The 13,250-nt window shown below is 48.8% G+C and overlaps 4 protein-coding genes across 6 annotated transcripts in view; 2 read left to right on the top strand and 2 right to left on the bottom strand.

Moving 5' to 3' along the window:
* Positions 1-6,918, top strand: part of LOC120949330 (uncharacterized) — a 74,899-nt gene extending 67,981 nt beyond the window's left edge. For all 3 annotated transcript variants that reach the window (XM_040366563.2, XM_040366562.2, XM_040366564.2), the window contains exon 4: positions 4,818-6,918. In XM_040366563.2, the coding sequence (XP_040222497.2) occupies positions 4,818-5,440 (623 nt within the window). In that variant the 3' untranslated portion in view covers positions 5,441-6,918. The remainder of the gene's footprint in view (positions 1-4,817) is intronic.
* On the bottom strand, positions 267-9,314 carry LOC120949320 (coiled-coil domain-containing protein 174). Its single transcript, XM_040366541.2, has 4 exons — positions 9,187-9,314; positions 8,690-9,111; positions 8,243-8,619; positions 267-1,401 (listed from the first exon to the last, which is right to left on the bottom strand). The coding sequence occupies exons 1-4, from the start codon at positions 9,226-9,228 to the stop codon at positions 296-298; spliced, it is 1,947 nt and encodes a 648-aa protein (XP_040222475.2). The 5' UTR covers positions 9,229-9,314; the 3' UTR covers positions 267-295.
* Positions 9,315-9,341: 27 nt separating this feature from the next.
* On the top strand, positions 9,342-11,208 carry LOC120949329 (alpha-1,3/1,6-mannosyltransferase ALG2). The gene is made up of 2 exons (XM_040366557.2): positions 9,342-9,453; positions 9,544-11,208. The coding sequence occupies exon 2, from the start codon at positions 9,546-9,548 to the stop codon at positions 10,785-10,787; it is 1,242 nt and encodes a 413-aa protein (XP_040222491.2). The 5' UTR covers positions 9,342-9,453; positions 9,544-9,545; the 3' UTR covers positions 10,788-11,208.
* LOC120949328 (vacuolar protein sorting-associated protein 16B) lies at positions 11,196-13,032 on the bottom strand. Its single transcript, XM_040366556.2, has 6 exons — positions 12,875-13,032; positions 12,275-12,786; positions 12,180-12,207; positions 11,971-12,118; positions 11,356-11,900; positions 11,196-11,276 (listed from the first exon to the last, which is right to left on the bottom strand). The coding sequence occupies exons 1-6, from the start codon at positions 12,941-12,943 to the stop codon at positions 11,235-11,237; spliced, it is 1,344 nt and encodes a 447-aa protein (XP_040222490.2). The 5' UTR covers positions 12,944-13,032; the 3' UTR covers positions 11,196-11,234.
* Between the last annotated feature and the right edge of the window lie 218 nt (positions 13,033-13,250).

The following is a 13,250-nucleotide window of genomic DNA, read 5'->3' on the forward strand; positions in this document are numbered from 1 at the left end:
ATCATACCCCATCATGGCGCGCACACAGTTCAAATGTTTACTTTGCCCGCTTTTGATTATGTTCGCTCGAGTGCAGCGGTACAGCGAGAACGACGGTTGTAATTTGAAGTTTGAGAATATTATTATTTCTTCGTAACTCCACACACTGCTCGTTAACGTTACGTTCGGATGACATACACACACAGCTAAGCGCCACGCTGATAGGATTGAACTAGTTAACGGAACGATTTCTGTGCAATTTGTGATTAAATTCAAGCAAAACCCTGTTTGTTCCAGTCAAAACCATTTATCTTACTCAATAATCTGCATTTGATGTCCAGCGATTTTTGGTCCCTGGGCCACCTGATTTGTCCGATTGGTTTCTTAAAAATTTCAACCCCGCCTCAATCGATGCCTCCAGGTTTGTTCTATTTTCCGGGGCGACCGTTTGGCCTGCTGCAGGACGACTGCGACGCGCAGCATCCGACGGTCCGTAGTAATCGTACGTCGCCGGTGGCTCTATCTCAGCACCTTTCCTCGGCGGCAACACGGCTGCCTCCTCATCAGCTTCCCCGTCACTTAGCTCATTTCTAATGGGCACGGGAGCTGCCATCTTGGCGGGTGTTGACATTTCGACCGCGTTTAGATTCCGGCGCTTGAGCTCCTTTTTGGGAGGGTTCTTTTTTGTGGTGAAAAAGAGCGACCCTTTGGACGGTTCCTCATCCATCTCCTCCGGAAGCGGAATGTCCTCGAGCGCTCCTGCTTGGGAGGGATCGGTCATTAGAGGCATCGGACCGACGACGACTTCCTCATCACTATCGGACGATTCCGATTCGCTGTCGGGCGACGGGCCACGACTATTTGCACGTGGCTTTTGTGTCCAACTCCGGGACCGTGCCGTACTGGCCGTTTCGACGGGTGGTGGTGCGAATTCGGCAATCCGTTCGCTTCGCTTTAGATCGTTCCATTCGTGCTGGGATAGAATGAATTTCTCCTTCGCCGGAACCCACTCCTTATCGTCGGGATTCTGCTCCTTGCCCTCGTCCCACGGCCGTACATGGTCCGCCCGTTCACGCTCCCTGCGGCGTTCTTCCTTTTCCTTTCGCTTGCGCTGCTTTTCCTCCGCCTTGCGTTTGCGTCGTTCCTCCACCGGATCGTACAGCTGATCGGATGCTTCGGTCTGTTGTTGCTTGCTACTGTCCTCGTCCTCCTCGGGCGGTAAACCTTGGCGTGCTCGCTGTCGTGCCCGGGCTGCCTTTACCCTGTCGGCGATGAGCTTGTCGCGTGCCTGCCGCAGTGCTTCGCGCTCCTTCTGCGCTTCCATCGTTGTTTCGCGTATTGAATCCAGCTCGTCCCGCTGTCGGTTGCGTTCCTCCTGGTCGGTGGAGAATGCATAGTACCCAACGCCGTGTAATCTTGCCTCTGGAAGGAAAAGGAAACATGTGAAGCTTAATTAATGATTCTGTTTTTTTTCTATGAGCGCACACTGCAGCCAATTTTAGTAAGTGGAACCATAGCATTGCATTAGAATTAAATTGATTTTTCTGCTTGTCTCCCATGCAAAATATGAATACTAAATTTGAAGCATATATTAATACGACAACCATTATCACAATGCACACAAATGGTGTAATGTTTTTTTCTTTTCCTCTCGCAATTCCGCCGCCCAAACCCATCGATTCAGCAAACGGTAGCGATTTTTGCCTGGTGCAAGTTTTTAATTAAATTGCTCCCCGTGCTCTCTCCCTCCAGAGGGAGGAGGGGAGGGATCTTTGTTCCATTCAAAGATTACACGCATTTGCCAGAAACAAGCTCGTACCACCATAGTGCCAAAATCACAGAGGAGGACAAAAGAAAACATGGACCTGGCTGGCCTGACGGCGAAAAGTTGCAATCCTTGCCGCAAACTCACCCGCACAGCTGGTCAGCTCAGTCAGGAGTGGACGCGGAATTGGGACGCGCGAGTGAAAATTAGTTTCAACCAATAGGAAATTGGTCCGTAGGGTAGGGCGTAGGGTTTCCAGGGAGAAAAGAACCACATTTATTACATTATATTGTTTCTGCTTGCTGCCATCATCGACAGACGACCGCACAGCATGTTGCAATAACGGGTTAAACACACACACACACACACACACACACACACACACACACACACACACACACACACACACACACACACACACACACACACACACACACACACACACACACACACACACACACACACACACACACACACACACACACACACAAACAGCGCACAATGAAATTGGATTTCATCGGGCCAAAACACCGGGGAGGGCGGTTTTATTTCCGCCCTTTTTAATCGCCAATAATTGTCACTAAATGCGATACGCCAATGTGTTCGAACTGACCGTTTGGTGTGAGCTGTTTGGCGTTTCAATTTGCGTCCTCTAGATTATCCAAGTGTGTTTGCCGTAGTTCTTTTTGATGGGAACAAAGCTCTCGTCTGTTTTTGTGTTTATTTCCCTCACTATTGGCATCTGCATCGACATAACAGGTATCGGTAAGAAAGTCCCCAAAAGCGCCCGTAGTAGTAGTAACACATCCTCACCCATCCATACCAACCAACCAGCATCAACCCACATCGAACGTCACGGAGCACGGGGAGTGAAAACTTTCCGTACCTGAGCACACCTTTTGCCCTTGTGCAAAAACGGGAAAAGGGGAAAAGATGGAAACGTTCCGGTAACGATGATGCTGTGCCTATGCAGTCACTGCTATCTGCTATCTGCTGCTGCTGCTGCCGCTACCGGGGAAAACTTTCTTCGTCCTCGGTAGAAAGTTTTTCCTCATTTTAGCATAGGCCTGCGTTACGGTTCGCGCTTATCGGCAAGACAAACCGCTTTCATTAACACAACCCATGGGTGGAAAGATGTGATCACAGAGAGAGAGAGAGACAGGGGGGGGGGGGGGTTGTGGTCACACACACACAAGGGAAGTATGGGCAGAGAAGTCAAGGCACGACGAAACGCAATAAGCAAAAGCGCACCAGACAGAACCAAACTTCACAAAACTCTTCAACTGCAGGTGGTGGAGGTGGCAATGGAGGGGTGCGGGACATTACTTCCAAGGACAAAGTACGTTCGGAAGCGCAAAAAGAAGGAGGATGTCACTTTCCCTTTCCCACGTCAGTGATCGAGGCAACTCGCTTTTTCCCATCCCAATCCGCTGCTTTTCCCGCATCCCTTAAATGCTTCAAACAAATCACTATCAACAACAGAATTTGATGGTTGTTGGCGCAATGGGGGAGGGGGGGGATGTTGCAGTTAGAGAGGCGAAGGTATGCAATCTCAATATAAACAGGCAACACGTTCTAACACAAACACACACACATAAAAAGCACGCTCTAATACCGCGCTCTCCGTAATACCGCGCACAGCGAATGGGGAAAAGCGAATTTAATTTTAATGATATTCCTTTCAAAAAAGCTCCATCCCTCTCTACGTTGCTGAAGGCTGATGGCTTCACAGCAACACGTGGAGCGACTGCAGGAGATGTGGAGAAAAGGGACGGATTCCGGTGTTCGATGTGACACATTGAAAATCGCGCAAATGGTATGACATCTTAATGGACCGCGCTTGTCTTGTCCTCCGCGTTCTCCTACTCCGCTTATGCTGTTTCCCTTCCACGGGGTTTCCACTGGCGCTTCGAAGCAGGATTTATGGCCCGGGATCGTTCACGTATGCGGAGCCGAGCCGTGCGGTTCTAAAATCGTCTACAACCGTCGTCGTATCGTGCGTACCACAACCGGTAGTGTGTACGGTAAACGAGCGAGCCTCCCCGGTGGTCGATGACAGGATTCATTTTTAATGAAGATTGAAAGTTTATTAGTTCTACACGCACCCGGAAGAGAAAAGCCGGTTGCTATGATCTGTCGGTGAGAGTGTGTGTGTGTATAGTATACAGTTCCGCCTACCGGAAACAGTTAGCGGTTTTATGGGATTGCAGAGCAGGCGATGAAAAATTAAAGTTTTACTCAGGAACTCGAACCGGTTTTGGAAAAAAGAATCCTTCTCAAACATGGTAGTTTGGAGTAAATGGATGAGAAATTGAAACTGATCAGGCGACAAACCCCAAACCCCTTACCGTAATCAATTAGACGAAGGTGGTGTACCACACCAACAAAACTGTTTAGTTTTAGAAAACACTCTAACCCTAAGAACACTACATAAAACCCAGGACCCAGTAAAATTTTCACATTTTGTAAAAAACCTCCGTGTGTTGCGATTGCGTGAAGGAAATCATGCAATAAAGCAATTCAACCATCGGCGAACAGTTTCTTTTCTTTTTGCGAACAAATTAATGTCCTTTTTTGCGCCACAAAGCCACGTGGCATTTTTCAGCACCCTCCTCACCGGCTGCCACCAAACAAAAAATTTAGTCTCGAGCCGCGCGCAATTATAATTTCTTATGCAAATTTCTTGCCTGCGCGAGTATGAATATTTTCCCTTCTACTGCAAACGCTGATTTATTGACGTCCTTGTACTTTTTACGACCGAAAACAAGCAAAAAAAACCACACACACAAGTCAACGTCAACGGCCCTCAATGCCCCAACACCATTCGCCAACCTTTCCGTGCGATTTGGTTGGAGTTAGTCACGATCGGTGTGGAAATTTATTACCGTCTAATTGTAACGTTTGTAATGTTGTAAGTGGGTGTGTGTGTGTGTTGGGGCGTTAGAATGAAAGGGTTGATTCCTCCAATGAGTAATGGGGGAAAACGACGCTCCTGCTTGTTGTGTTCGTTAAACAACAAAATTAAGACATCAACTGATTTGTTATTTGTTTTTGTTTCCCTTCTCTTCTGCAGGTGATATCGAGATACGAACGTGCGGTGAAAATCTGGCCATCAACGATTGCAAGAGTGCTAACAGCATCGACTACTGTTACTGCAGCACGGACCTGTGCAACCAGCTGACCCGTGCCGAGATCCGCCGGTCGATCGAAACCTCGCTGATGCATGCGCACCACCGGAACCGGCTGGGCGGTGGTGCTGGTATGCATCATCAGCTACCGCCCAACAACAGCGATGACGAGGATATGGCCGAATCCTCCGGTATGGATGGTGACCGAAGCGAAACGCACCATCGTACGCTGCCGTCGTCGCGTTCGTCCTCGCAGCAGCACCACCGGGAGATGCTGCACAATGGCGGTGGGGGTGCGATTGCTGCTCCCGGCCATCGGGACGTCACGACGCAACTCACCATTACGCTCAAGCCGGTAGCGACAACGGCCGATCGGCGAAGCAAGGAAGACTCGAACGGCACCGCCTCGTCGGATCGAAGCAGAGATGGCAACGCTATTCCGAGCACGAGCAGCAGCTCGGCACCATCCTCCTGCAGCTCTGTGGGCCGACTGGTTGTTTTTGCCAGCTGTTCGGTGCTCCTGTTGGCCACACTGCAACACTTTCCAATCAACACCGATCCGTACTAAACCGTGGGCCGCTGTTGGGGCCGAACCGTATTTTGCAAACGCCCGACTGCATTCCAAGAATGAAGCTCACACCACCGGCGAGTGTGTATGTGAGAGAGAGAGAGAGTGGCGTTAGCTGTGATGATGCTAAGCGTTTTCGTCGTCTTGGTCGTCGTTGATCCGCAAGATCCGAAATTAAACGCAAAACAGAAAAATAAAACCATAACCCAATGGTAGCGAATTTTCCTTTCGGTGCATAGAAGAGTAAGTAGACAAAAAGGGTAGTGTCCTTGCCATTTCCCCGCATCCCCACATCCCCCTGTCCTTGGGGGGGTTTTGGATCGATTAGTAGATTAGTAGTAATCATGTTTCACGCAGCATGAGTACACCACCACCACCACCGTTGAAACGCACTCACACGGCAGAACGACCCTATTTGTGCGGTGCCATACATCGGTTCAATCTGTTCCGCCGCTAGTCCTTCGGTCTGCAATAATTGTCTGTACACCACGCGAGAGCGCGCGGGATAAGGGCTGTAGACATCTGTACATAATTGTAAATAGCGAAAACAGCCACTAAACCTACAGCCACTACTACCAATGGCTACGTTCTGCATCGTCGACGACGACGAGCTAAATCTATCATGTATTCTATTATCGTAAACAACTTCTTCTCATTCCATCCCTTCCCGCAAACTAAAAGGACACACACGCAGCAATACACGTAGGCAATAGTCGGTTAGAGCGGAACGTGAAGCAAGCGACCACGGCGCGAGTAGCAGTACTAGTAGTAGTAGTAGTAGTAGAACCAGGTTAGGCTGTATTGGATTATAGGATGAAAGCAGCAGCAGCAGCAGTAGGATGTAGTTTTGTGTGTATCTTCCCGCCACCGGGCACAATTTTGTCCGCACAAATGAGTTTCGTGGGAGAGCTTCGTTTTGTTTTGGGGCCACACACCAATCGCTCAACAATCCCCAAAAATGCTCCCTTCCTGAGGCTACGATTGCCGCCAGTAGAGAGAAGTCGAGTTGACATGTGTGTTCGTGTGTGTGTGTGTGTGTTTGTTTGTGTGTGTCGTTCTCTTATTAATCTTCACAAATCTAGGCATTTTCTTGGAGCGGTGGTGTAATTCGAGTATTTAGCGGGGACAGTATTGCAATAAGGCGGAATGAGGAGAAAAACGTCGACAGCTCAAAGCAAGGGAAATGAAGTAACCGACAAGCAGAGTTCGTGGAAAGTGAGTGCTTGATTAGTATTAGAAAGAAGGAACAAAACTGTACGCAATTTGTTCGAATTTCAACCGTGTACACACAAGCAAACGCAACAGTAGCGGAATGGAAAGTACAGGAACTGGCTGCATCGGCCGGAACGTGTTGTATTGAATGTTAGAATTAGCGCCGATTTGTATCGATTACAAGTATCCCGAAGTATTACAGGTCGATCCAGAAAAATGAACAGAAAATAAACTCCAGAAATAACAAAAAACCCGGTTGAAATATGCTGAAACACGGATGCGGATGCTGTGAAATGGGGCACAAGCAACCCGTAGGTCGGTGCGAAATATCACAATTCAACGTGCTCGAGCCATGAAACATTTCCTCGTCGGAAGCGTAAGCCGGGTAGGTAAAGCGCGCATTTCAAATGTCCGGAACCGGTGGCGCTATTTCCGACAGCCACATTATGCGTGCCGCAAGTAAGTGGATCTGCAAATTATCACTAACAACTAATGCGCGATGGGGCGGCCTCAATCTCGCGCTTTTGGGGAGGCGGGGGGATGTGCAAATTTGCATAACAACTTTCGGAAGTGCGTATTTGCCGCCTCCCTTTCCACTGGCGAGCAGTTTTAACTCTCGCACACCACATGAAAGTCGTGGTCCGGTGTCGAGTTCAATCGTGCCAGATTTAACACATACCCTGGGCGGGTTCGCTCTTCGCTTGCTACCCTCGTTTAACGGTAAATTAGCTGGCCACGCCAATGATGGCAGTGCTAGTGCATCCCCTCGCTTCATGACACATGGCTGTGTGTATGACACATTGGCTTCCCTTTTATGATGGTCTGCAAATCAATTCCATTGGGCCAATTCTTGTTGATGGCGGGAGATGTGGTGCAACTGAATCCAACCATCCGGTGGATTTGGATTGCGAACCACAATGTAGCTGAATAGTGTTGTTACACGAGGTCGATGGAGTTGAATGGCGTGCAGAAGCATATTTAGATTGTTTAATCTCCAGCATCGAGTGCATCGTATTACAACTAACTCAATCATTACAATACAATACCGTGAATTGACACTTGTTTAAGTATGAATGTTTTGGGTTTTGATTAATTAAATATGATTGTATGTGACGGAATCAACTGCTGGCAATTCGACTCTTCAAATCATGCAATCATCCATACGTATATATGATTTAAATATGTATGGTGATGTTTAATCGACCAAACCACTGACTGTACTACTCCGGTACAAAACACGAAGACTACTGCTGCATGTTAAAGGACCCTTAGTGTCTGATAAAAAGGCCAAAGGCACGGAGATGTTTACGACTCAGCATAGTCATGAATAGACCACAGTGTCTTTCCAACTGGATGTTACAAAAGCTCGACTCAATGGCTGGTATTATTGTAGGAGCGGGCTTAGGAAATGTGTTGCCATCCCTAGAATTTCATGTGAGTTCAAGCCTCGTGGGTTCAAGCCTTACATGGACCGCCCCCCATGAGACACATTGACAAAACAAGCTTCCCATTTGCTATGTGCTTCGTAGCAAAAGCCAATTATACAACAGTTCCGTAACGTATAAACAAAAAGCAACTGTCTGTACTTACCATTAAACAGCACGTCCTGGTAGTGTATGGAACCCTTCTCCAGATTAGCTTCTTCCTGCTGTGCCCACTGCTCTTTCATCTCCAGGAACCGTTCTCCCAGATCTGTATCGTCTGTTCGACTCATCGCAGGAGGCATTGGACCGACGATTTCACCGTCCTCGTCTTCCTCTTCTTGTGCATCCGTGCTGGTACTCGGCAACGTCTCTGGTCTCGCTAGTGGTACAGTATGCACACTAGAAGAACCTTGCAAATCCTCTCTGCGTTGTCCTTCGCGCGGTGCCATCGATTTAGCCAGCTCCTTATCACGAGCCAAACACTCTTTCAAGTCCTTCTTGAGACACTTTCTCGTGCGTCCTAAGCAATCGGTGTACTCAACCCTGCCAAAAGAAGAAACCGTGCCGTGTAAATACGTAAAAATACACTCAACGGTATGCAGCTGCTCCTTACCATTTGTCTCCGTCTTCCACACCTTCACTGTCCGAGTCGGACGATTCCGAGTCGGTGCTGCTCTCTTCGGCCGAATGTTCGGAGGAGCTGTACACCGGTTTGGTATCCTGCTTCTTTTTGTTAAACATAACGAGACTGTTTTCGTCGCTGTTTAGCGAACCGCCGGCTGCAACCATTCGGTCGTAGTATTTCGCTTTTGCCACCAGCATTTGTTTCGAACGGGCGAGCTGTGCCGAATCTTCCAGCTCTGTGACCACCGGCTGCGAACTATCCTTCTTTTCCCGGCGTTCCTTTCGCTTCGCCGATACATCTTTCTCCGGTTTGGGGACTTTCTTCGGCACGAAATCGTCGATCGAAGTGGACGCCTTTGCTCTGCCCACCTCTTCCTGTTTGCGCAGCAGTTCCGCCTTCAAACTGAGAAGCTGTAAGCAATGTACGAACAAAAGTAAACTCAATGCACAATATCCTGTTTCCATTTTATGTAGTAAAATACTTACGGAAGATTTATCAATCTCTATTTTTCGGTTGGGATCGTTCATTGCTGCACAGTTTGTTTACACAGTTTGTTTGGTTGTGCCGCTGCTCTGACAGAGGACTGCTGCGTCCAATCAGCTGTTTAGCGGAGCACGTCCGCAGAGTATGTTTTTCTTTCGTGTGACAACGTGTTTTGACAGGTTTCGGTCGTGCTTCACTTTCGGTGCTGTTTTGCTGGCACACAACACGTATTTGCGGTTTTCGCCGTCGACAGGGGCATTTTTTCACAGGTATGTGGTCGTTTTGTTTTTATCGTATCGTTTTCCTCCCTTCGACGTCCTGTGTTAAGTAAGACCCTTTTCTTTGATCGCCACGTGCAGACATGGTGCGTGTACTGTTTGTTCATCCGGATCTGGGCATTGGCGGTGCGGAACGGCTGGTCGTGGATGCTGCACTGGCTTTGCAGAGCAAGGGCCACACGGTCAGCTTTCTGACGAACCATCACGATCCGAACCACTGTTTCGACGAGACGAAGGATGGTCGTTTGCCGGTGATGACGGTCGGCGACTGGCTGCCGAGAGACATCTTTGGCAAGTTTTACGCCGTGTGCGCCTACATACGCATGCTGTACGCTGCCTTCTACTACAGTCTGTTCCTGTCCAAGAAGGAACCGGTCGATGTCGTGTTTTGCGATTTGATTTCGCTAGGCATTCCCATTTTTCGACTCGCCAGGCCCAACCCAAAGATCCTGTTCTACTGTCACTACCCCGACCAGCTGCTTTCGAAGCCGGGCAACCTGCTGAAACAGTGCTACCGCATGCCGCTCAACTACCTCGAGGAAGTGACTACGGCCCAGGCTGATGGTATCCTGGTGAACAGCAAGTTCACCAGCCGCGTGTTTAAGGAAACGTTCAAGCGCATCGCCACCGATCCGGATGTGCTGTACCCGTCGCTAAACACCCGGTTCTTTGACGAAACCACCATCGAAGAGTCCGACCAGGTGGTGAAGCTACCGAACGACGCGTTCGTCTTCCTGTCCATCAATCGGTACGAGCGGAAGAAAAACCTTGCGCTCGCTTTGCACGCCTTCAAGGCGTTGCAGGACCTGGTGTCCTCGAGCGAGTGGCACAAGGTGTGTCTCATTATGGCCGGCGGGTATGACGATCGCGTGATGGAAAACGTGGAACATTATGACGAGCTGGAGGAGCTGGCGGAAGACATGCAGATACGGGCCAAAGTGCGCCTGCTACGATCTCCGACCGATCGTCAAAAGCTGTTCCTATTGCATCGCGCCCAAGCGCTGGTTTACACGCCCGAGTTCGAGCACTTCGGAATCGTCCCGCTGGAGGGAATGTACCTTTCGAAGCCCGTCATTGCCGCCAACAGTGGCGGACCGATGGAGACCATCATTCACGAGCAGACGGGCTTTTTGTGCGAGCCCGTGCCGAAGGAGTTTGCCGCCGCAATGGCAAAGCTGGTGAGAGACGACAAGCACTGCGAACGCATGGGCGCCATGGGGCGGAAGCGCGTTCAGCAGCGCTTTTCCTTCGAAGCGTTCAGCACCAAGCTGGACAACGTTGTGACCGATCTGATTCAGCGGGATGGCGAGAAAAAGTTCAAATAGCATAGGTGGTGCCTGTTGCTTTCCACCCTGTTGGCGATCCATGGCACGCCCGGATTCGGCTGTGACTACCCATGGCAACCGATGTTTGCATTTCCAGTGGGGCGATAATGATTTGGCGGCCGCACAAACCCGATGGCAAAGAATTTCGATGTAAATTGCGTATCTCTCCGACCGGTCGGTCGATCGGTCACTTATTAATTACACAGTCCATGATATCTTAATGCACGTAGTAGTCGATGCTTAACAATAATAATAATAATAGTAAGCGCCATTAGTCCCAGTAGTGTTGTACGAGTTGTAGTTGATGTTTTAGCACATTCTCAAATAAAATTCCAAAGTAAGGAGCCTCTTTCGACCGCATCGATGGGCCATGTTCGTCCGCGATGGTAAAGAATAAGGCATTTTGAATTCATTCAAATAACGCGTTGCGTTGTTTTTATTTCATCATCATTTTATTAACTTCATTGCATCACTTTTCCATTTGTTGTTCTGAAAGAGAAGATGGGGACAAAGTAATGGCTTTTCTGTTTCACAACGTTCAAACGCAATCCTCCCCATCACTACTCACCAATGATTTAAGAGCATTTTCCGCATACAAGCGTTCCTCCGTCCCGCTATCCAGTGTGCTTCGGTAAGCCTCCAGCTCGGCGGAGGCTTTCAGCAGCACCAGCGCATCCACAATGCCGTGCTTGGATTGTACCTTCCTCGCAAGTGCCAGCCGCCTTTGTGGATCCTCTACCTTCGCGAGGAATGTGTTCAGAACCGGATCCGGTGCGTGTAGTGCATGCAGCCGCAATATCGTACGATCGATGGGAATGTTAATTTTAAACGACTTTTGCTTTAAATTCAGCCACGCTTTACGCTCGAAAATGTGGTCAAAGTCTAGCCACGCCTGCTGCTTCGCACGTTCATTCAAGGCGATCCATTCGAACTGGGCCTGCGAGACCTGGTGGTACTCGCTCAGCTTGAACGGGTTGTCGTTCGTCTGCAGCGAGGTGTCGCCCCATTTGTACTTCCCGCAGACGTAGTTTAACGTTTCCAGCACCGACTTATCCTGAATGGCGACCGCTTTGCTGCCGCCACCCGACGAATGGAGCTCGCCCATTTGATATTCTGAAGCGAAGGGAACACAGCACACAGCATTACAGAGCGCGGGGCATTTCCGATCGCTATCCGAACTCACCTAACAGATTCATATAGTTGGCCACCAATTGCGCGTAGAACGAGTTCGCGCCCGGCTGAGAGAAATAGTCGCTGTAAATCTTTTTCAACCGTTGTCGCTTTATATCGAGATTCGATGTGCTGCACACAAATATGGAAAATTGAAGCAACTGAAATGCAAGAAGAAGCATTAAATACGGTAAAAAAGGTGTTTTGAAGTGGTTCTCTTACGCTCGCTTCGTGGTGTCGGCCTAGAAATCTGCAAAAAGAAAGGAAACGTGGTTGAAAAATGTAATTCTATCGCACAGAATATCGCACACACGTACACCAACAAATCAGTACATTCGGTCACTTTCAATCGAAGCGACAAATAATTCACATAATGATAAACGGCTTCCGGTCGCGTTTGAAGCAGCGTGTAGAAGAGTTTCTTCTTCAGCGTTTGGTCGAGGAAGAGGGTAACTTTCAGAATCGCGTTACCGCTGCCGGACGCGATGGCCTCGTCGAGCAGTTGCTCCTTTTCCGCCATCGAGCGAAACATTTCCAGCGAGCATGGCTTGCCAAGGATAAGCTTCCGCACGACCGATTCCGTGGATGGTGCGTAGTTAAACTCCTGTATCTTTTTTCGCAGCAGCTTCACTTCCTCCTCGAGCGAGATGCCCTTCGGGATGGTCATTTCATTGCGTGACTGCTCCTGCAATATCAGCTCGAGATTCTCGTCCGAAATGATCGTGTGGAGTGGGAGTTCGATCTGACCAGTGCCATAGTTTGCTTCCGATGCAGTTTCCTCCCCGAACAGGCTACGTTTGTTGTTGGTCGCTATTTCGAGCACGGCCACCTGTTAACGAGCGACGGAGCAGGGAGAATGTTGGGATGTATTGGATTGATGCCAGCATGACGCTCACAATGTATAATGGCGTACTTACATCATCTTCATCAAAGTTGAATGATTTGTTTGCCGAATCGTTCCAGTAATCGTCATCTTTCGATTCCATTTGCACAAATTGCGCGGCGCACAAGAACGTTTCCAAGGGGACGAATGGCCGACTGGGTGATGTTCATCAAAACAACAACAAACCTGGTACGACTGACAGCTGATATTTGAATTTGGTGTAAAACCGTTGATAATCAAAAATTTATCTTTTTGTAAACCCTATTTTTCTTTAGTTAATGAAATTAATGTGCAAAGAAGGAAAAACTATTCATCAGCAAATTATTAAATATTCTTCTTTTCGGCACAGTTTTCGGCACTTTTCAACGGCAATTCAACCGCACCAATGGAGCACGCTCGCGCAGTCTATG

This window comes from Anopheles coluzzii, chromosome 2, assembly GCF_943734685.1.
Source record: "Anopheles coluzzii chromosome 2, AcolN3, whole genome shotgun sequence".
NCBI classification, from domain to species: domain Eukaryota; kingdom Metazoa; phylum Arthropoda; class Insecta; order Diptera; family Culicidae; genus Anopheles; species Anopheles coluzzii.

Excerpts from the sequence above, each read along its gene's own strand:
- LOC120949320 (XM_040366541.2), bottom strand. The coding sequence starts at position 9,228 with ATGAACGATCCCAACCGAAAAATAGAGATTGATAAATCTTCC. Across the intron at positions 9,112-9,186 it reads TAGAGATTGATAAATCTTCC|CTTCTCAGTTTGAAGGCGGA; the intron begins GTAAGTATTTTA and ends CATTGCTTACAG. Across the intron at positions 1,402-8,242 it reads CCAGGACGTGCTGTTTAATG|AGGCAAGATTACACGGCGTT; the intron begins GTAAGTACAGAC and ends TTTTCCTTCCAG.
- LOC120949329 (XM_040366557.2), top strand. The coding sequence starts at position 9,546 with ATGGTGCGTGTACTGTTTGTTCATCCGGATCTGGGCATTGGCGGTGCG.
- LOC120949328 (XM_040366556.2), bottom strand. The coding sequence starts at position 12,943 with ATGGAATCGAAAGATGACGATTACTGGAACGATTCGGCAAACAAATCA. Across the intron at positions 12,208-12,274 it reads GAATGTACTGATTTGTTGGT|ATTTCTAGGCCGACACCACG; the intron begins GTACGTGTGTGC and ends TTCTTTTTGCAG. Across the intron at positions 11,277-11,355 it reads AAAATGCTCTTAAATCATTG|AACAACAAATGGAAAAGTGA; the intron begins GTGAGTAGTGAT and ends CTTCTCTTTCAG.